This window comes from Gopherus flavomarginatus, chromosome 9 (genome assembly GCF_025201925.1).
Source record: "Gopherus flavomarginatus isolate rGopFla2 chromosome 9, rGopFla2.mat.asm, whole genome shotgun sequence".
Lineage (NCBI taxonomy): Eukaryota > Metazoa > Chordata > Testudines > Testudinidae > Gopherus > Gopherus flavomarginatus.
This window is the reverse complement of record NC_066625.1, coordinates 65922820-65944166: the sequence shown is the minus strand read 5'-3', so window position 1 is coordinate 65944166 and position 21347 is coordinate 65922820. Positions and strand designations below refer to the sequence as shown.

The 21347-nt window shown below is 42.3% G+C and overlaps 1 protein-coding gene across 3 annotated transcripts in view; it reads right to left on the bottom strand.

Annotated features, from left to right (window-relative positions):
* ALDH1A2 (aldehyde dehydrogenase 1 family member A2) overlaps positions 1-21347 on the bottom strand; it is a 75195-nt gene that overhangs the window by 8400 nt on the left and 45448 nt on the right. For all 3 annotated transcript variants that reach the window (XM_050967983.1, XM_050967982.1, XM_050967981.1), the window contains exons 7-11: positions 21125-21238; positions 6082-6184; positions 2438-2622; positions 1422-1586; positions 809-966 (exon numbers count right to left, since the gene is read on the bottom strand). In XM_050967983.1, the coding sequence (XP_050823940.1) occupies positions 809-966; positions 1422-1586; positions 2438-2622; positions 6082-6184; positions 21125-21238 (725 nt within the window). The remainder of the gene's footprint in view (positions 1-808; positions 967-1421; positions 1587-2437; positions 2623-6081; positions 6185-21124; positions 21239-21347) is intronic.

Sequence of the window (21347 nt, the reverse complement as noted above, 5' to 3'; positions counted from 1 at the left end):
GAATCCATTTGGGAGGACTAAACTCATAGAAGTAAGGACACTAGCCAACTATTTGTAGTAACTAAGTAACTTCAATCATATTAAAAGAAACATAAGCAGTTTTTCTTTTATGAGCATAATCCTGCTCCCAGTGCAGACAATGACATAACTCCCATTGTCTTCGAAAGGGAGCAGGGTCAGCTCCTCAGATGTTGATGGAAAAAGTAAAGTAGCTTGAATTCAGCTTCAGTAACAAACTGTTAATTGTTAACAAACCTCAATGCCACCTTGTAACACTTTGCTATTAGATTTGAAATTGTCTTTTTCCACCTGATTTCCTCTGGGCTCTTTAGTTTATCCAGTTCTGACGTATCAAATTACATGCTGTTGTTAGCCCTCAGAAATGGAGCTTGTCAGTCCCTAAGGATTAGGGACAGTGGGTGCCTGTTGTTTTCTTGATGTATGTACTTTAACATCAGCAACTGCATTATTATTGGTGTGTTCATCAGAAAAATCTAACAGGGTTCCTCCATTCTGAAAACAACACAGGACATTATTTTTATTTTATTAGGATGATAATGATGATTTCCTATTATTTGTTGTTCAGCAGTGCCTACCAGCATGCCAGTGGCTGAGTTTACAATCTAAAGAAGATGGGGAAGGCACAATACACAAGTAAACTGGGTGGGGTGATGGCAAAACACTTTTACCTCTCCAGTTAGTAGATATCTAGATTGGGCCTGGGAAAGGGTGGAAAACTAGGGTGGCACAATGGTGAGTCAAACTCCTTATCTCCAACAGCAGGAATGCATGGTGACTGCTGCCTTACCAGACTGTCCCAGCTTGCATTGCTGATGAGACTGTCAGGGCCTTGTTTATGTCATTTGTAAAGACAGCAGCTACCAGTCCAAAATCTGAATTGTTGGCTCTCTCTATAACTTCATCCATTGTTTTAAATCTCAGTATTTCTTGAACAGGCCCAAAGATCTGCAACAGAGATTAATGGTTAATTTGTAAAACAGCTTTGGGATAAAAATCCCCATTTTTTCCAGCTGTCTCCCTTTTCCTGTTTTACTCTTTACCAATTCCAAAAGGAATATTTATTAGCGGCACCAGCTCCCTGCAAAACTGTGTGAGCTTTCCCAAAGCAGAGCCCTAGGAAGAGCAGCCACTCAATGAATCCCATCCACTTCCTTTTCTCTTTTATCAGCTCTAGAACTTGGCTAACTAAGACAGATTCTTTACCCAAACAGGTGCTGAGAGCTTCTCTACCCCTAAAGGGTATTGAGACGCACACCATTGCCCAGCAAGACCCATATTCCATTTACAGCAGTAAATTCCAACTCTAAGGCTTTTATATCCTCAAATAAATAAAATAAAATAAATCCTGTTTAGACACAAATTTATGATGATTGTGCCCCAGAGAGGAAATTTGTGGATACCTCTTCCTTGGCAATCCGCATGTCATCTGTTACATTGGAAAACACCGTAGGTTCAATGAAGAAGCCCTTTCTTCCTAGTCCTTTACCTCCACATTCGAGTTTTGCACCTTCTGTAATGCCACTTTGGATAAGTTCCAGGATCTTGTTATACTGTTTCTTATCAATCTTAAAGGTTGAAGAAGCCGGGTTAGTTCTACTGCTTGATAGTACTCTCGACTACAAACCAGAATGAGTCTGAGATATGCTCACAAATGCTCACTTTGGCTCAAACTTGAGAGGTACTAAATACCTGCAACTCCTATTGACTTCCCCATCTCAAAGAATAGTGTAACCCAAATTAACCCTATATGGTCTTTGTCCCGCCATATCGAGGCTAATAAGTCTGCTACTGCCTTCCATCTAATGAAGCTGAGCCTTTTGTTCAGTTGGTAGATGGGTCATGCCTTTAGGTCCAGATGTCCTACAAATGACCCAACCGGGGGGGTTAATTACAATTAGGTATTTATAGGTAATTTTTAGTGCAATTTAAATATTTTTCCAAATCTGCCTAATTTTTGTTCAAAACTCACCCCTTTTTGGAGATCAACAATCACAATTATGGCACTATGAACTTTTTGAAGGACGACAGCATAGAGCAGAGACTTCTGGGAGTCTGCCTCTCCATTGCATGTGCTCATAGTGCAGCTTGGAGGTGCACAGTGTAGGACAGAATCTACCTTTAATTCTATGAAGCACACTTTGTAGAATTTGCCAGTATGCTCAAATATAATGCGAATGTGACTTTTCATGAAGGGGGAGAGACCTACTTCTGCACTGCAGTAGATAAGGTTGGCCCCTTTGGAACTATACTTTTAGAAATGCTTGTTATTTCAATCCCTGTGTACCACAACAAGTCGTGCATTCATTGGCCACAAAACATGCTGTGGTTTGAATGAGAACCTCAGTGCTAAACAGGCACCACCATACGCTCTATGCGGTGCCCGTGTGTCATGAAGAGCTGATGCATTACTCGTTACCTGGGGACCTTGTTCCGTAGTTGGGTCAAAAGGACTCCCCACTACTCTTCTCTTGGCACGTTCGACACTTCTTCTAACAAACTCCTCGTAGATCGACTCTTCTACATAAATCCGTGAGCCTGCAGTGCAACATTGTCCTTGATTGAAGAAGACTCCCTGGTGAGCTTGTTCCACAGCATAATCCACTACATAACCAAGACAGCCACACACTGCTGTGAGAAGTAATTCACACACTGCTATTGTAGCCAGCATCAGACATATTATTTAGTGTTAAGTTTTTATAACTTCATAGCAGAATTACAGGATTTGGTTTACAAAAAATTAAAAACACATTACTGTGGTATGGTCCTATACATGAGGATTCATTTTATTTTATGTAACAATCCTGGTGAAAACATGGGTACACAATATGTGTTTTAAATTTAAGAGATCAAATGCTATAGACTATTAGGGTATAATTTTTCTCTCATTTACATGAGGTTTGACATTACTGAAATGCTGGTGACTTCCGGGGAGTTACTCCTGTACACCAGTGGGAGGAAAATCAGGTATATAGGGACAAAAATTGCACCCTTGGTTATTTGAGAGCAACAGATTCCTAGAACAGAATTTGGCCCTCATTGTATTTCATGTGCCTTTATAAAGATTAAAAATACCACCTTATTAAGCAGTAATGTCAAACAAGGTTGCCATTACCCCTCGTCAGTTGCGGCACTTTGAAGTTTGGTGTAGATTATGATCAATTTGGGGATTTAAAAAACAACAACAACGCTTTATTTTCAGAACATCTTTGAATACCCTGTCTAAGAAACATGTCAAATGTGTTTCCTTTTCGCCATCATCTTGAAAAAGTAATTCAGACTGTTTCCTGAAACTCATTCAAATTCTCCCAAGAAGAATCCACAAAGATTGAGAACAATAGCATTTAGAACTGGTTAACTGATTTCCTTTTTCTTTTCTTAACATAGTTTTGCGCTCCAAAGGGCTGTAACCATCCTCTTGTGGCTTTTCAAAGAATAGTATAGTTTCTATGGCTTTGCCACGCTATCAGCAAACTTTCACACACGTTGTTCTGTAAACAGATTAAACAGTTCCTTTGTAACAGCCAGCAGAATCTCTTCAATGTTTAACTAGTGTCTTAAAATCTCAGGTTGGGTGCTAGTAGTATATTTGCAAGGAGACCAAAACCTGCTATTGATCCTCTGTTTTGTATGATACACTATGAACATAACTACTTTATATTTAAATTTCTCTGTAGGACAAGCAGAATATAGGGGAAAGAAGGGAAAGAAGCTCTTGAAACATTTATGGCATATGGGATCTGTAATAAGTGCTTGGAAGGAGAATAAGTTGTCGCCTGTCAATTGTCTGTGAAAACTGTAGCTTTGAGCAAGAACTGGACAACTGTTGAAGGGTGTTAATTGTAGAGATGGATTAATTAATTTTTAGGCTGCTTGTTTCAGGTTACCTAAAATCACACAGCTTTTGGCAGAACCATTTGTCCCAATCCAGGAAAATTCTGTCAAGTTTTGTCTACATGCCTAGTGGCACCTGCTTCAATTTAAGATGTGATTTCAGCCACATTAGTTAAACTGGTTGTAAAAAGCATGTGGACAATTTCAGTTTGAACCACTCACTTCAATTTAGCTTTTTTTTAGAAATAGCTTTATAGGAATAGCATTAAATAATTCATATTAAACTTCTCAAACCAACATAAGGGTGTCCGTAAATGGGTTTGCACTGGCTGAGTTAAATCAGTGAAAGTCTGTGCATAGCAAGACTTGAGGCCTTGTCTGCACTGGAACTTTTTTGGGGGTATAATCTAAGGTAGGGATAGGCACGTGTGCCAAAGGCGGCACGCGAGCTGATTTTCAGTGGCACTCACACCAGTCCAGGGGGCTCTGCATTTTAATTTAATTTTAAATGAATCTTCTTAAACATTTAAAAAAAATCTTATTTACTTTACATACAACAATAGTTTAGTTATATAGTATATACTTATAGAAAGAGATCTTCTAAAAATGTTAAAATGTATTACTGGCACGCGAAACCTTAAATTAGAGTGAATAAATGAAGACTCGGCATACCACTTCTGAAAGGTTGCCGACCCCGATCTAAGGTGTGAATTGAATCAGTTATAGTTACTTGGTAAACTCTCTAAGTGGAGGCCCTTATGCCACTGTAGTTTGTCACTTGGGACGGTGATTAACGTGATAAAAGCCATTCTTCTACCTGAATAAGTGTGTCCACACAGGATTTATACCAGGATAACTGTAGTTGTATAAGTACTGTGTATCAGTAGAGTTGGTAACTTTTCCACATACCAACTAGCTTTCTGTAGTTGAGAGTTCTTCAACTTTATCCTAATCTTGCAGAGCCTATCTGAAAGCTTTGAAAGTGGACATAGGGTTGTATCCTTCTGTTGATCGGCATGTGGCACTGCTTTCTCTTGTTTAGTTAAAACCCCTAAATTTCTAGACTCTATGGTTGCAAAGACTTTGTCTACACTACGCACCTTTTAGCGACACAGCTGTGCCACTGTAGCTGTGCTGCTAAAAGCTGTGCAGTGTAGCTGCTGTTTGTCAGCGGGAGAGAGCTCTCCACTCCCAAGGAGTGGTAGTAGCTTTGTCGGCAGGGGAGCACTCCTGCTGTTCACACCGGTGCTTTTCATCGACAGAACTTTGGTCTTTCAGGGTGTGTATTTTTGTCAATGTAAACAAAGCCAAAGAAAGCTTTTCAAAAGTGCAATGAGTGCAGTGTGTCTGAACAGCAGCCTGAAACAATAGCTCAAAGCAAGGTGTGAACTGACTCATTCATTATAATAAGGTGTTAACTTTAAAACCTCCTGCTGAATAATTTAAATGTCAACACGTTAACTACTTAATTGCTGATCATTTTAGCAGAAACTTCCAGCTAATGTGCTTATCCGACACACCAGTGGCTCCAGGCACCAGCGCAGCAAGTGTGTGCCTGGGGCGGCAAGCTGCAGGGGGGTGCCCTGCTGGTCCCTGCGAGGGCAGCAGTCAGGCAGCCTTTGGCGGCTTGCCTGTGGGAGGTCCGCCAGTCCCGCAGACTTGGTGGCAATTCAGTGGCGAGTACGCCGAAGCCACGGGACCAGGGACCTCCCACAGGCAAGCCGCCAAAGGCAGTCTGCCTGCCGTGCTTGGGGCGGCAAAAAAGCTAGAGCCGCCCCTGATCCCACAATCCTAAAATGTTGCCCGGAACTTCTAAGGTGCCAAAACTCCTAAATATCTGGCCTAGTACGTGTGCTCCAGAGTGGGCAAGAGGGGCTGGATCACTCGATGATTGCCTGTTCTGTTCATTGCCTTTGGGGATCTGGCATTGGCCACTGTCAGAAGACAGGATACTGAGCTGGATGGACATTTGGTCTGACCCAGTATGGCCATTCTTACATTCTAACTCTCAGCTGCACACACCTTACCTAGCTGCCAAACCTCCAGCTACCCTCTGAGGCTCTGACAAAGGCAGTTATGTTTTGTCAATGCACAATTCTGCAGCACATTGCAAATTAAGAAGTTCATGAGGAGTGTAAAATATACAATCAAATCACATAGCAAAAGGAATACTGCATGAATTGTATTATCATTGTCAGGTTTAAGGAGAATGTGTAAGTGCTTACTTACAATCAGCATCTGCAAAAATGATGTTGGGGCTCTTCCCTCCCAGCTCCAGAGTTACTCTCTTCAAATTACTCCTTCCAGCTGCTTCTTGAATCAGCTTCCCAACCTGAAAGGAAATGGAGAAACATTTTACACACTATGCAGTCATACAGTTAACTGCACTAGCAAGCTCTGGATATCAGTGGGACACAGCTATTCAATAATCCAGCAGGTTCTTCAAATCCACAGATTCATGTAAGAAAGAGACAACTTACCAGGCCTTTCCCAGAACTGGAGGGTGGCCAAGACATGGGACAAACCTGTCAATAGGCACGCCCCTTCAATAGCTATGCTGAAATGGGTTTGGGTTCTTGTCACTCACAGGGTAGCTAGTCCCTAGGGATAGACTAAGCCTAGTGCCTCTGGACCAGAGCCGGTGAGTCCACTCCAGCCAATTAAAGAGGGCTGGGCTACAGCTGGGCCCATGAAGGGCATTTTGGATGGTGGCAGCGGTGGGCAGGGGCAAAGAAGTTATGTGGAGTAGAGCTAACTTGGGTGCTGGGTCCCTAGGGCAAGGGGTCAGGTGGCTTGGGGCTGCTGCTCCAGGAAGGGAGCAGAGCTGACTGAAACTGGGAAACTGCCAGGAGCACCGGAGACCCCTCAGGGTAGGAGGGGCGGGGGGGGGACCTGAAGCCTAAGGCTAAGGAATGACTTAAAAGACTGTTTTTGTGTTCGTCTGCTGGCTTCTCTTAAGAAAATAAACCTTCTTGCACGAGACTGGGCACGGCAGCATATATTTTGGAGCTGGGGAAAAGCCTGGCTTAGTGATCATTTTCTTCTGTCTTTTTATTGCCAGGATCAATAGGAGAATTAAGCTGAAATCTGTGTAACTGGAATGACTTCTTACACAAGCCAGTTTTTTAATTCTATATGGAGTAAGTGCAAAGGGTTTTCTATACCATTAACAAGAGGTTTAAGCTGACCGCTTTCTGTTGATATTGAAAAAAGGTCACTTGTACTAGTGCCGAATGCATTAAGTTCTTCTTTAGTAATAAGCACCATCATGCTTCTTTTATACAGTACAGCAATTAGTAATACGATTACTTTAATTGTATCATAATTTATTGCAATCTACTCTGAACACTGACATTTTCCAGATTGTTAGCCAAATAAGTTCTGAGGAATGTGTGTGTGTGTGTATATATATATATACACGCACACCCTCTCAAACATTCAATTTTTAGTCCCCAAAGAATTAAACTAATTTGAAGAGTGAAATTATAAACCAGAGAATATCACATCATCTTAAAATTAGCTGCATTATATATAGGATTAACAGCATACAGTAGTTACAGAAGGATTGCACAGGCAAAACACAGCGCACACATACCAGGCCAGATACTAAGCTGCACCACAGCTAGAACAGGTAGTAAGGGTGGGAGTCAAAGGTGGTTTTGAGATCCCTTTCCTCCTTCTCAATCCCAAGGGCCATTGGAGGCAAATGCACCCCCTGGTGTAGTTTGGAGCAGCCCTAAGAGATGACTCTGCAGGTGAGGATCAATAAAGTGCAGCACTAGCGTGACCACCCCCACCTTCTGCTAGCCATACCTATGACATGCCACCTATGCCAATGTCAGAAGGGTTGCATAGCATGGAGCTAGTAACACCTGCTCTATGTTCCCTGGAGATTCCCCTGGGCTGGGGAAATCCCCAATAACTAGTTTAACCAGATTTCTGCATGGTTTCCATTGTTCAGACTGTATTATTATGCCTATTTTGTAGGTTTGGGAAACAGTCACGGGAAGATTAAGGCCCTGATATAGTAAAACATGAGTACAGGGTTCAGTGCTCTGCTGAAAAGGGATACACTTAAGCATGTTCTTAAGTGCTTTGTTGAATTAGGGCCTAAGGCTCAGCTCCTCAAAAGTATTTAGGCAACTAAGGAGTTAGATGCCTAAAAGCCTATGAGAATCTGGGTCTAAATTACGTGCCCACAGTCACACCGCAAGTCAGGAGCTGGCTGACACACATGTACGCATGCATTTTGATTCCCAATTCTTCTCTCCAGCCATTAGAAATCAGTCTTTCCTTGTGCAAAACTCCTATCAGCAGCTAAACTTTCATCTACGCTTTGATTGTGCTGCAGGACCTACTGTTGATATTTCTCAATGTTAAACTTCTATACACAGGGCCAGGTGATTGTGAGTGCCAGCATTAAGGGGTTAATGGGAGAGAAGCTGACCTGCAGAATTAAAGTCAGTCTGCTGGAGAAAGTTAAGCCAGCACTGGAGTACTCATAAAGCAAATGAAATAGAACCCAGGGCCCCCACCAGAAAAAACAAAGAAAAAATCCCACAGGATAATTAGGGAACTGTCAACCATTCCCTGTAACTCAGTGATTAACTGGGTATCTGGCAATGCCACGATCAAGTTTGACTGTGGATTTTTAAAAAATAAATTAACTTCAGTATCTTTTCTTTACCTCTCTAATGATGAAATGGAGTGCTGACATTATCATGAAATTCCTTACATATCCCCTTAATTGGAGCTGATTTTACCACTATGTGTGACTGACAGCCAGGCCACACTGACTATGTGTAACACGTCACTTAGAAATCCCCACATCTCCCAAACGGTTATGAAATGTACATTTGAAAATCAGCTAGAGCCTGGCCATTATAGTCGGTGCTAGCTAACGGCACTCTGCAGCCTTATGTCTTCAGCCTCCCTCTTTGAAAGACCAATAATTAATTAGTTCCACCCCAAAATCACAATACAAACAAAAAGCAGAATATGCCACACACACACACACACACACACACACACACACACACACACACACACTCACACCCACCCACCCACCCCGTTTCCATTTTAATGTCACAATATTTGTGACTAGTTTACAAAAAAGTTTAAAACACCTGGCAAAACAAGTGGTTGCCAACAGGGCCGGATTGACACCTTACACGCCCCTAGGCACAGCATATTCAGCACCCCAATGTTTTCAGTAAAAAATGAAACTTTTAACCCTCTTTTAACTTTAAGGAACCCTGAGAATGCCGGTGCCTCTAGGCACGTGTCTATTGTGCCTAATTGGAAATCCGGCCCTGGTTGCCAAATGTTATAGGTCCAAAGGGGCTGGAGACCATGGTCCTAATTTGGAAATGTGTTGTCTTTAATATAAAGAGGTTGTCAACGTTCCAAGTATAAGCTTAACAGAGAGTCTCACTTCAGCCTTAACACTGAGAATAAATTCACGCTTATGAGGGGTAAGCCACAAAGCCACTTACTATGGGGCATGCTGCTAGTAAGCACTGGCATTTTGTTCAGCCCGTACGGTGCTCTGTGCACTCATGGCATGAGGGGAGCCTTAAGAAGGGTACTGGGGCTGTGATTAGTTATTGAGAAAAGGAGCCTTTTTCATTTCTCTCTTCATCCACAGCGAGAGTTACCAAGGGATAAGTGATAGCGTTCCAGTCCCTGTAGTCTTTTAGTTCATGTTCCCTGTGGTGTCTCTTAGCTATATCTGTGAACTTCCAACAGGCAATGCAGCGCAGCGAGGGAACTTTGGAAACGAGGACTCCCCCACAGATAATGGAGCTGAGCTGATTAATCAGCAGGAATGTTGGCACAGAAAACCTCAACTCCCCATCCTTGTTTTGAATAGACAGCAAGATAGATATCAGGAGTATCCCTGGATAAGTTGTGAAGTACCATAACCCTGTAAACTGCATGGAGGGTGTGGGTAGATGTAATTTGGCTCATCTCAAAGAAAACAATCTGTTATGTGGGGTGAGGGGTGGTGGTGGGTGGTTGGCGGGGCCCGGGGGGAATGGGACACCCAGCTGTACAAGACACCTCTGTTCAAAACAGCTACTTGAATTGCAGTCCCTAAAAGTGTTAAATTATTAAACTGATTGCTGTTTTCTTTGTATTAATTAAATAATTGACAGAAGCATTCAATAGTTTGCTTTGTTTTTTGTTTTTGAATGCTCAGTCTTTCTTATTAGAAGAGATTCATCTAGTCACATATTAAACAGGAGTGTGCAAACCAGTTTGGGATGAGACCCAAAACTTTACCCAGATTCTTTTAGCGGGTTGGGTTTTGGGTAAGCTATTGCACCCATTAAATTTTATTTTCATCTGCCTCTGTGCTTTCTGATTCCAGACAGAAGTGGAAATTTCAAAATCATACAAGAAAAGCTGTAAGTTCTAATCTTACTAAAGCCCTGGAAATCTCAAAACCTCTTCCCCCATCACAAAAACCAAAACAAAGCCCTAGTCCTGTGAGGTTTCCACTCCAGTCCTGAATAGTGCATTTGAATGTTCAGGTGCTTCTCTGACCTGAACCTCTCGATGTTTTGAGGCTTTTTAGTGATCTAAGAATCAAGTAAACACTACCTATAATCCTTGGATTCACACAGCAGGGTCAGTTTATCCCTTTAAGCTTCTGAGGTAAAAGAATTCAGTGGGATTTTTGGACAAAACCTTTAAAGCTGAGATGTTGCTTATTTTGTGTGAACTTTGGTTCCAGATTGTCTCCAGATCACTCAGTATAACACTGTTTGACCACATGAAGTACTCTGCTTCTGAAGTGGTGACCTTGGGGACTGTCCTCAGACCAGCAAAGATTAGTGAACTTCACAAGCCTAAAGTGGACAAGAGCAGCTTTTGGTATGTGTCCTTATTTCACATCTGGAAGAAGGACAACTTCCTAGCTCTCTACCAAATGCAATAAGGAAAGAAAAAAGAATGGTTTTATTTCAGGTATCCTAGTCATTCAGGAAGCACAAGTTGCCCAGCAGAATGAGTGACAAAAATTATCAAGAGGGCTTAAGCTAAATTATGAGTGAGTTATAATATATCCTTCCCAAACCCTCCTGTATTGGACATTTCAGTGGAACACACAGCCTCTAAGAATTTTATTGTTAGTGGAAGAAAAACCAGGACATAATCCTTCAAGAAGATCCAAAAACAAGGAAATATTTTATGATACAAGAAGCTGACACAACTCATTACTCATGCAGTAGGTAGACATGCTGTCTATATCATGCAACATGACATTCATCTCACTTAGGAAATGAAAGGAGAATCCTGCTGAGTAAATTAGAATCAATGGTAATACAGCTGTTAGCTACAAACATTTGTTTGGCATGAATCAATCTTGACTCTCCTGTAGCTTGCTTTGATGGTCTCTCTAGTATCTTGTTGACTAACGATGAGATCATGGTTTGTTAATCTAACTGCATAAAGAAAACACTCTGCCAAGCAAAATGCAGAACGCTTTGTTGGGTTTTATTGTTGTTGTTTATGGACCTTGTGTTTACATACGCATCCAAACCCATTTATTGAATATTTATTTGACTTATGCACATAACTGCATGAACATAGAACTGAATCATATCTTTAATCTGAGTTACTCTGTCTGCTTTTTAATGAGGTTTAGCTTGAACAGCATGGAAACCAGCCACCTAAAATACATTTCTTGTTGGCCAGTGCTTCAAATGTTTAGCATGCTATCTGTGATTCCTATCATCTTGAGAGCATGTAAAAACTGGATGAAGTTGCAAACCAATTCAGATTTGGAGGCAACACATTTGTTTTTGAACAGGAGTTATTGATACACATTAAACATTTGCTGAGAAAACTGCTGGATAATATGTAGCAACATGCAAATTTATATTAAAAGCTTCCCCTTGTCACTACATTTCTAATCTATATTGTATTGTTTTCATCCTTCTATTGACTATATACTTACCAACTAAAGTACTATACCTTTTCCTTGATTCATTAGATAATATTATTAGTCCTATATGTCCTTACAAGAATTCATGCTTTATATACAGATAGACATTGGATTAGTTGTGTTAGTATCTTATGATGATAATACTATTACTAGTTTAGTAAATGTAACATAGAGGGCCTGATTCTCAACCTGGCCTCAACCCCCTCCATTTTTGAACGTACAATGTGTTGTGGTTGTAAATATGAAGTTAATGTTTTAGTGCATTCAATAACACAGGCATTTTTGGTGGCTCCAGAATTTGGCTGGCAGCTACAATAACAGCTTTTCTGCCTTTCTGAGCCCTTTCCCCCTCACTATTTAGAGAGCCTGTCTTTAAAGAATCAAAAGATCTTAGGAAGAGGAAGAACTACCGCTCTGCATTTGAGATATATGTAAATTGTTGCCCCCTCACAAGAATGTATGTTGTTGTAAACAATGGCTGCAGCAGTTCATTTTACTATAGGGAAAGAGAAGAGAATTGTGTGATAATGGCTCAGTTAATACATGACCCCATTCCATATGGTGAAAAAAACGTTAAAGGTGCTTTTGGATCAGTCTTCAATTCTCACTTCTGTCCACCATTAATACTGCATTATCTAGTGTTGACAACCTACAGAGACCTGTAAAGTGATCAAAAATGAAGATATCTCCTGCCCTAAAGAACTAGCATCTAAAGGCAAGTACAGGGACACACTGGGAAATCCAGAGCTTGGGATACCTTAACTTTTTAAAAGATCATTTGATTGTATGTAACTTTAACATAATCACTCCTTGTGGGCCTCCTGGGAGAACTGTATTTTTAAAAGGGATGTAAATGTGGATAAGGTAGTGAGATGGTGAGGGAATCAAACAGAGGGTGGCATAGAAAAAATGGAGATGGTTATGTGAAATAAACAGGGCAACTGGGGTGAAATCCTGGCCCAACTAAAGTCAATGGCAAAGCTCCCACTGGCTTCAACAGGTCAAGGATTTCACCCTGGACTGGCACCAATGGTCAAGTAGAGAGGGTGACGGAAATATGACAGGAAACCAAACCCATGAGGTAGGTGGCAAGAGCGGAGTCACAAAGAGCTGTGAAAGCAAGGAGGAGACCTGTAAACTCAAAGTAGTGGGAGCCCCTGAGGGAATACAAATAGGTGGTGACATGGTCAGCTCAATTGGTGAGGAAGGTCCCATTTGGCAGCTAACATTTGACCGAGGTGGTGGGGGAGAAATAGGGTGTCAATGGGGTCAGAGAGGAGAAGTTTGCAGTAATTGAGAAGGGACACAATTGGGGTCTGATTCATAAAAAATTACCTAATAAAAACAACCAACCTTGTTAAAAATCCTTCCATCAAGCAGGCTGTTGAAGAGTATAAACCAGTGCACGCAGAGAAGCCAACAGCGCTGCTGAAACCTAAAAGGACCATGGCAAAATGTTCCAAATCTGGACCTTGTGCTCAGTATGATTTTTTTCCTTCAGTGCATTGATTCTCAAAGCATAGTTCATAAACCACCAATGGTCTGGAGAATTTTTCCTAATGAACCATTGAGAACCATGCATTGGGGGATTAGGAGAGGAGGTGATCCATGGAGGTATGTTTGTCTTGCAAAGTGGTGTGCAGGATGAAAGAGGTGAAGGATCACTGTTTTGTGCATGAGATGAGCCATGAAGGAAAGGGGATGGGGGAAGGGAATAGTGATAGTATCAGGGAAAACATTATTCATGGGATGGGAAGACGAAAGGGAAGCATAGGCATAGTTTGACTTTATATTTGGGGTGGGGGCAGCTCCAATCAGGCCAAAGGGGCCATGCATAGGGGAGGCAAATTCCATGCCTGCCCGAGGCTTGCAGTTTGGGAAGGGCAAAACCCCCTGACCTCCCCAAACTACACCCATGAAGGGAAGATGGATTCTGCACACGTGACATTTTAAAAAAATTCTCAAAGTGCCCAAGAGTCTGAGACAGAACTAGAGACAAACCGGAGAGTACAAACTGCTCAACAAAACAATCACAAACCTAACACCTGAGCCATCATGAAATGACTAGTTCATATTTTGATTGATTCAAGTGCAATAGCAAGTTCTGCATGGATTCTTCTCCTCTCTAATCTGAATTAAACTTCCTGTTAGGGACAAATGTCCCCCTTTCTACATAAAGACCTGTGAAAGGCACACTTGCAAAAATGTCTGCCTCATGGTTCCTTAATTCTATGAGGTGAAGCCAGTGGGAATGTAGGCCTTCAGAAGGATTGGATGAGGGGTTTGGGGATGCCAACTATCCACTGTCTTTTCCATTGTGGCCAGGCATTACCGGCTCCACTGAAGATTATGGAGATGCAGTCAATGCTGCTGAGTACATGATTAATTTATGTGGCAATTTGAAATATAAATTGAGAATAAAGACTAAAGAGTACTTATGGCACCTTAGGCCTGGTCTACACTACGTGTTTAAACCGATTTTAGCAGCATTAAACCGATTTAACGCTGTACCCGTCCACACTACGAGGCCCTTTATATTGATATAAAGGGCTCTTTATATCGGTTTCTGTACTCCTCCCCGATGAGAGCAGTAGCGCTAAAATTGGTATTACCATATCGGATTATGGTTCGTGTGGCCGCAAATTGATGGTATTGGCCTCCGGGCCGGGTGGTATCCCACAGTGCACCACTGTGACCGCTCTGGACAGCAATCTGAACTCGGATGCAGTGGCCAGGTAAACAGGAAAAGCCCTGCGAAATTTTGATTTTCATTTCCTGTTTGCCCAGCGTGGAGCTCTGATCAGTACGGGTGGCAATGCAGTCCTAAATCCAAAAAGAGCTCCAGCATGGACCGTACGGGAGATACTGGATCTGACCGCTGTATGGGGAGACAAATCTGTTCTATCAGAGCTCCGTTACAGAAAACGAAATGCCAAAGCATTTGAAAAAAAAATCTACAGACTACACAGTGCTGCGTGACAAGCGTAACGGGAAGCCAGAGACTCAAACGGGTGCTCATGGAGGGAGGGAGGGGGTACTGAGGACTCCAGCTATCCCACAGTCCCCAGCAGTCTCCGAAAAGTATTTGCATTCTGGGCTGAGCTCCCAATGCCTGTATGTTCAAACACATTGTCCAGCGTGGTTCAGGGAATAGCTCGTCAATTTACTCCCTCCCCCCTCATGTGAAAGAAAAGGGAAAGAAATCATTTCTTGACTTCTTTCAATGTCACCCTATGTCTACTGAATGCTGCTGGTAGATGCGATGCTGCAGCAGTGAAGAGCAGTATCTGCTCCTCTCCCCTTTGTGGTGGCAGATGGTGCAGTAGGACTGGTAACTGTCCTTCTTATGAACCTCTGAGTGCTCCTGGTTGGCTTCAGGTGAGGTTGGCCGGGGGTGCCTGGGTGAAAATAGGAATGACTCCCAGTCATTCCCAGTAGATGGTACAGAATGGCTGGTAACCATCTTCATCATAACAACTGGGGGCTGAGCTTCAATCAGCCCCCTTCCTTTCATGTGAAAAGAAAAGATTCTGTACTGCCTGGACTATCATAGCAGTGGGATGCTGGGCTCCTCTCCCCCACACTGCTTAATGTCCTGCCTAGACTATCATAGCACTGGGAGGCTGCCTCCCCCTCATTTTATGTCACTAAAAACTCAGTGTTTCTTATTCCTGCATTATTTATTACTTCATGACACCAATGCGGGGGGACACTGCCACGATAGCCCAGGAAGGTTGGGGGAGGAGGGAAGCAACGGGTGGGGTTGTTGCAAGGGCACCCCCCATGAATGGCATGTAGCTCATCATTTCTGCGGGATCTGATACACTGCTTCTCTAGTACATTTGCCCCATATTCTAGGCAGGACTGACTCTATTTTTAGAAACCATAAAGGAGGGATTGACTCAGAGAGTCATTCCCAGTTTTGCTTTTGCGCCCCCGGCCGATCTCAGCCAGGGGCACCCATGATAGCAGCAGACAGCACAGAAGGACATATAACCATCATCTCATTGCCAAATTACACTGGCAGCAGATGGTACAGAATGACTGGTAACCATCTCTGCTATCATGCAAAAGCAAATGAATGCCGCTGTGTAGCGCTGGAGTATCGCCTCTGTCTGCGGCATCCAGTACACATACGGTGACTGTAAAAAAAAAAGGCTGAACGGGCTCCATGGTTGCCGTGCTATGACGTCTGACAGGGCAATCCAGGGAAAAAGGGCGCGAAATGATTGTCTGCTGTTGCTTTCCTGGAGAAAGGAATGACTGACGACATTTACCCAGAACCACCCACAACAATGATTTTTGCCCCATCAGCCACTGGGCTCTCAACCCAGAATTCTAAGGGGCGGGGGAGACTGCGGGAACTATGGGATAGCTATGGAATAGCTACCCACAGTGCAACGCTCCGGAAATTGACGCTGGCCTCGGACCATGGACGCACACCGCTGAATTAATGTGCTTAGTATGGCCGCATGCACTGGACTTTATACAATCTGTTTTATAAAACCGGTTTATGTAAAATCGGAATAATCCCGTAGTGTAGACGTACCCTTAGAGACAAACAAATTTATTTGAGCATAAGCTTTCGTGAGCTAAAACCCACTTCATCAGATGCATGCAGTGGAAATTACAGTAGGAAGATATATATGTTGTGACAAAGTTCCTCCTCTACCTTGGTGGGTCCTGTGCTTATTGGCAGATTTGCTCACCTCAGTGATCTCCCCCACAGTCTGGATCAACTCCTCCTGTGTCTGATCAGGAGTTGAGAGGTTTGGGGGGAACCTGGGCCGCCCTCCACTCCGGGTTCCAGCCCAGGGCCCTGTGGATTGCAGCTGTCTATAGTGCCTCCTGTAACAGCTGCATGACAGCTACAACTTCCTGGGCTACTTCTCCATGGCCTCCTCCAAACACCTTCTTTATCCTCACCACAGGACCTTCCTCCTGGTGTCTGATAACGCTTGTACTCCTTAGTCCTCCAGCAGCACACCCTCTCACTCTCAGCTCCTTGTGCCTCTTGCTCCCAGCTACTCACACACACTTCCTCTCCTCTGGCTCCTCCCCACCTGACTGGAGTGAGCTCCTTTTTAAACCCAGGTGCCCTGATTAGCCTGCCTTGATTGGCTGCAGGTGATCTAATCAGCCTGTCTGCCTTAATTGGTTCTAGCAGCTTCCTGATTATTCTAGTGCAGCCCCTGCTCTGGTCACTCAGGGAACAGAAAACTACTCATCCACAGTGACCAGTATATTTGCCCTCTACCAGACTCCTGTACCTCACTGGTCTGGGTCTGTCACAATATATATGAACATGAAAACATGAAAAAATGGGGGTTGCCATACCAACTCTAACAAGACTAATCAATTAAGGTGGGATATTATCAGCAGGAGAAAAAAAACTTTTGTAGTGATAATCAGGATGACCCGTTTCAAACAGTTGACAAGAAGGTGTGAGTAACAATAGGGGAAAAATTAGCATGAGGAAATAGTTTTTAGTTTGTGTAATGACCCATCCACTCCCAGTCTTTATTCAGGCCCTAATTTAATGGTGTCCAGTTTGCAAATCAATTCCAGTTCTGCAGTTTCTTATTGGACTCTTGTTTTTGAAGTTTTTTGTTGTTGAAGAATTGCGACTTTTAGGTGTGTAATTGAGTGTCCAGGGAGGTTAAAGTCTTCTCCGACTGATTTTTGAATGTTATAATTCTTGACATCTGATTTGTGTCCATTTATTCTGTTGCATAGAGACTGTCCGGTTTGGCCAATGTACATGGCAGAGGGGCATCGCTGGCACATGATGGCATATATCACATTGGTAGTTGTGCAGGTGAATGAGCCCCTGATGGTGTGGCTGATGTGATTAGGTCATATGGTGGTGTCCCTTGAATAGATATGTGGACAGAGTTGGCATGGGCTTTGTTGCAAGGATAGGTTCCTGGGTTAGTGTTTTTGTTGTGTGGTGTATGGTTGCTGGTGAGTATTTGCTTCAGGTTGAGGGGCTGTCTGTAAGCGAGAACTGGCCTGTCTCCCAAGATCTGTGAGAGTGAGGGACTGTCTTGTTAGAGCTGGCATGGCAACTCTCATTTTTTCATGTTCTCTGTGTATATATATCTTCATACTGTATTTTCCACTCCATGCATCTGATGAAGGTTTCAGCCCACGAAAGCTTATGCCCAAATAAATTTGTGAGTTTCTAAGGTGCCACAAGTACTCCTCATTCTTTTTGCTGTTAGACTAACACAGCTACCACTCTGAAACTTGAGAATGACAAATACAATCACTTCTTTCTAACTCTGTCCGCTGCTGGCAAGTCAAACCACGCACCCCAACTTGCACAGAGCAGAGCTTGTGTAATATGGCATGCTGGCGGCTTTACAGTGACAGAAGACATAGCATGTGGCCACCTGACCCATATGTATACCCCTGACTCCTTTACTATGTGATTAACTGAGTGATTTACTGAGCTAGGGTTGCCAGTTTTGGTTGTATGTATTCCTGGAGGTTTCATCACAAGACATAATCTTTATTTAAATACTAATCTTTCATTCTTGGAGGCTCCAGGACAATCCTGAAGGGTTGGCAACCCTATTTTACTCCCCTTCATGCTGTGCTGCAGAAGGGAATGAGTGGTGGACTGTAAAATGAGTTTGGCTCAACCAGAAGATTCTGCCAAGTTCTCGAGGAGTGGGGGGAGGATATTTCTCTGGATTCAATGTGCATTCCATTGCTATTATCATGAGTTACATTGTTTACTGAGAGAACAGAAGCCTTTTATCACTCCAGTCAACTGGGATCATATTGGCTATCTCAGTTTAGGAGAGGAAAATGAGAGATGTCGTTTATAGCCCTAATTGAGGAAAGCATCCCTATTCAAGACAGAACTTAAGCATATGCTTAAAGTTAAAGCATGTTCTGATGCGTTGTCTTGAACAGGCATGGATATAAAGTACGTGCTTCAGTGCTTCCCTGAAGTGGGGCCTAAATGAGTTAGAGATTGAAGTCAAAATATGAGGAAAAAATGGTCATCATTGTACAGACCTAGACTTGAGCCCTCACAATGGACTCCAGCATGGAGTCATGGTCATCCACTTGGACTCTTTTAGTCTTATTTCTTTTGTTTGTTGAGTTTTTATTATTTACGAAATTGTACCAAGAATGACCTCTTCCCCCAACCCTCCCTAAAGGAACACTGCTGAAAAAGACACAGTAAAACCCAATTAATTCAGATTCTGCAAACACACTTTTTTTGCAGGCAGTTGGGGAGCTTAATTAGCTTGTACAGGAAAATATGAATTGTTTACTGTATAAGCAAGAGGTTCTAGTGGTGGAGAGTTGAGAAAAACCCATGCCTCAGGCACTTAAACTTGAATAACTTTGCTTTTCTTCTAATAGGTTTTATCATTAACTTGTTAGAGCTAAAATATTAACTGCCTGTGCTAGCACCTGGAAGAGCTGTGGGAATGGAATATTCTGGCTCTGAGTGTATCTGATAGCTGTAGGAAACCACATCACTGGAATATACAACTGACCTGCTGTAGATAAGAGTAGACACACAAAACATTTCCATGTTTATTTCATTAAAAAATGTGAAAACAGTTTCTGAGAAGTCTGATGCTCTGTATAACCATTGATATTACAGGACCATGTCTAAAATGTTACAATGTTGACTTGCTGTTACAAGAATTCAGTGTTACAGGAAATCAGAAACAATATGGAACAGTTTACACTAACTCTGCATTAAAATGTTCCATCTGTTCTTGCTTTAGGTTCTTAGAGAATTGCTTTTTCATCTCAGTAATGCTTTTCACTTCCTATTAGTAAGGCTTTTAAAGGTAGGCACTGAGTTAGTATAAAACCCACAGCTTTTGAGTTTTAAACGCCTATTAAAACTAAAGCTGTCTTGAACTACAATAAAAATTTATTTTGGCTACAAAAGACAACTTTGAAACCTAACCCATCTGTATTATTTCTCCTCCAAACAGCGCAACATCCTGTATAATAGAATATTTATCTTAAACACAGACCACATACCTTTGTGAAAACAATTGTTTCAACTTAATTTATGGGGGAGGGGGAGAAGAAGGGGGAAAGACAGACCTCATATTAAAATTTCCAATATTCTATGGTGCTAAGGTAAATTGCTTACAGAACAGGAGTTGTTATGAAATTGTTGCAATTTCTCAAAAGTAATCTGGAATCTGATGTTTGTTGCAATTGACTTTGTTACTTTTTGTATATTATAACCTAAATTTTAATAAAAATCCACACATAATTACACATGGTAATTTTCTCCAAGGTAATTGTGTGTGCAAACTAGGCACACAATTGCATACACATTATACTGACAATTTAGGCCCATACACTGTGATACCTAAGATTTATTATAGATTGTATAGCACCAAAAAGTATTAAAAGTAATACGTTAGCCTGATCCTGCAGTCATTGCACGCACAAGTTTCCCAGTGACTTCAGTGAGAGTTACCATGCCTGCATATAAGGGCTGCTGGATCAGGTTATAATCTCACACCAAGAGCAAATCTATCTCACTACGGAGTGTAGTCTACCCTTGATGCACACAAAATACCCATTGAGCCTAGTGGGAGTCACGTACACACATCAAGGAGGGAATAGACCCCTGGAATCGTAGGATCTGCCCATACAATGGTCTGTCAAAGTCTCAATGGAACAGAGCCTGTTCTTAGCACTCTCTAAATATTACCAATCCTGAAACTCCCATTGAGATTCCTCTCCTTCTAGTTTCCTTTTTTCCTCTCCTCAGACTGAGAGATAAGGACCCTTTTCTAGTGGCATCAGCCTGTAGTACCTCTATTATCCCCAACTCCTGAATGATAACAGTGGTCTTTGCACATATTTGAGAGTTAGGCAAAGTCACTGTTCTGATTGGTTCAGCCTCTTTAATGTAGATTAAAACCGTTCTCTTCAGAATTAACCTCTTCAGTAGCTTCTAGGTCATGCAGATTATGGACACCAAAGAGGGACTTGTGCACCCTGTGGCTTATACTACACAATCTATCTACCCATGTGTCCTAATTCATATCCTCACAAGCCCATAGGAAATCCTAGCAATATTTTTCCACATGTTCTTCTTGTGCCATGGTATTTGGTAGAGCAGGTGTTAAGGGGAAACTGACATCTCTGCTTTGGTAGTGTGATAATATGTAGATTTAGCTGGGAAGGACAGAACATTCTGGTGTGGGTATATCCTTTCTGCTGGATGACCCAGAGGAACTTCAGTCAACAGCTTGGCTGTCGTTCCCAAATATTTTCTGGATTGATATCTTACAGTAACATATTTTAGAATACACTTACCTCAGTAGATCCAGTAAAAGCAATTTTATCTATGCCAATGTGAGAAACTATCGCTGCGCCTGCAGTTGGACCAAATCCTGGCAAAATATTGATTACTCCTGGTGGAAAGCCAGCCTAGCAAAACAGAATTAGAGGAAACGTGGTTTGTGAAAATTGACCAGGCATATTGAACTAGACATGCTGTGGTAGTTCCTTAGCTGTAAGGAGAGCCAGAGACATTATT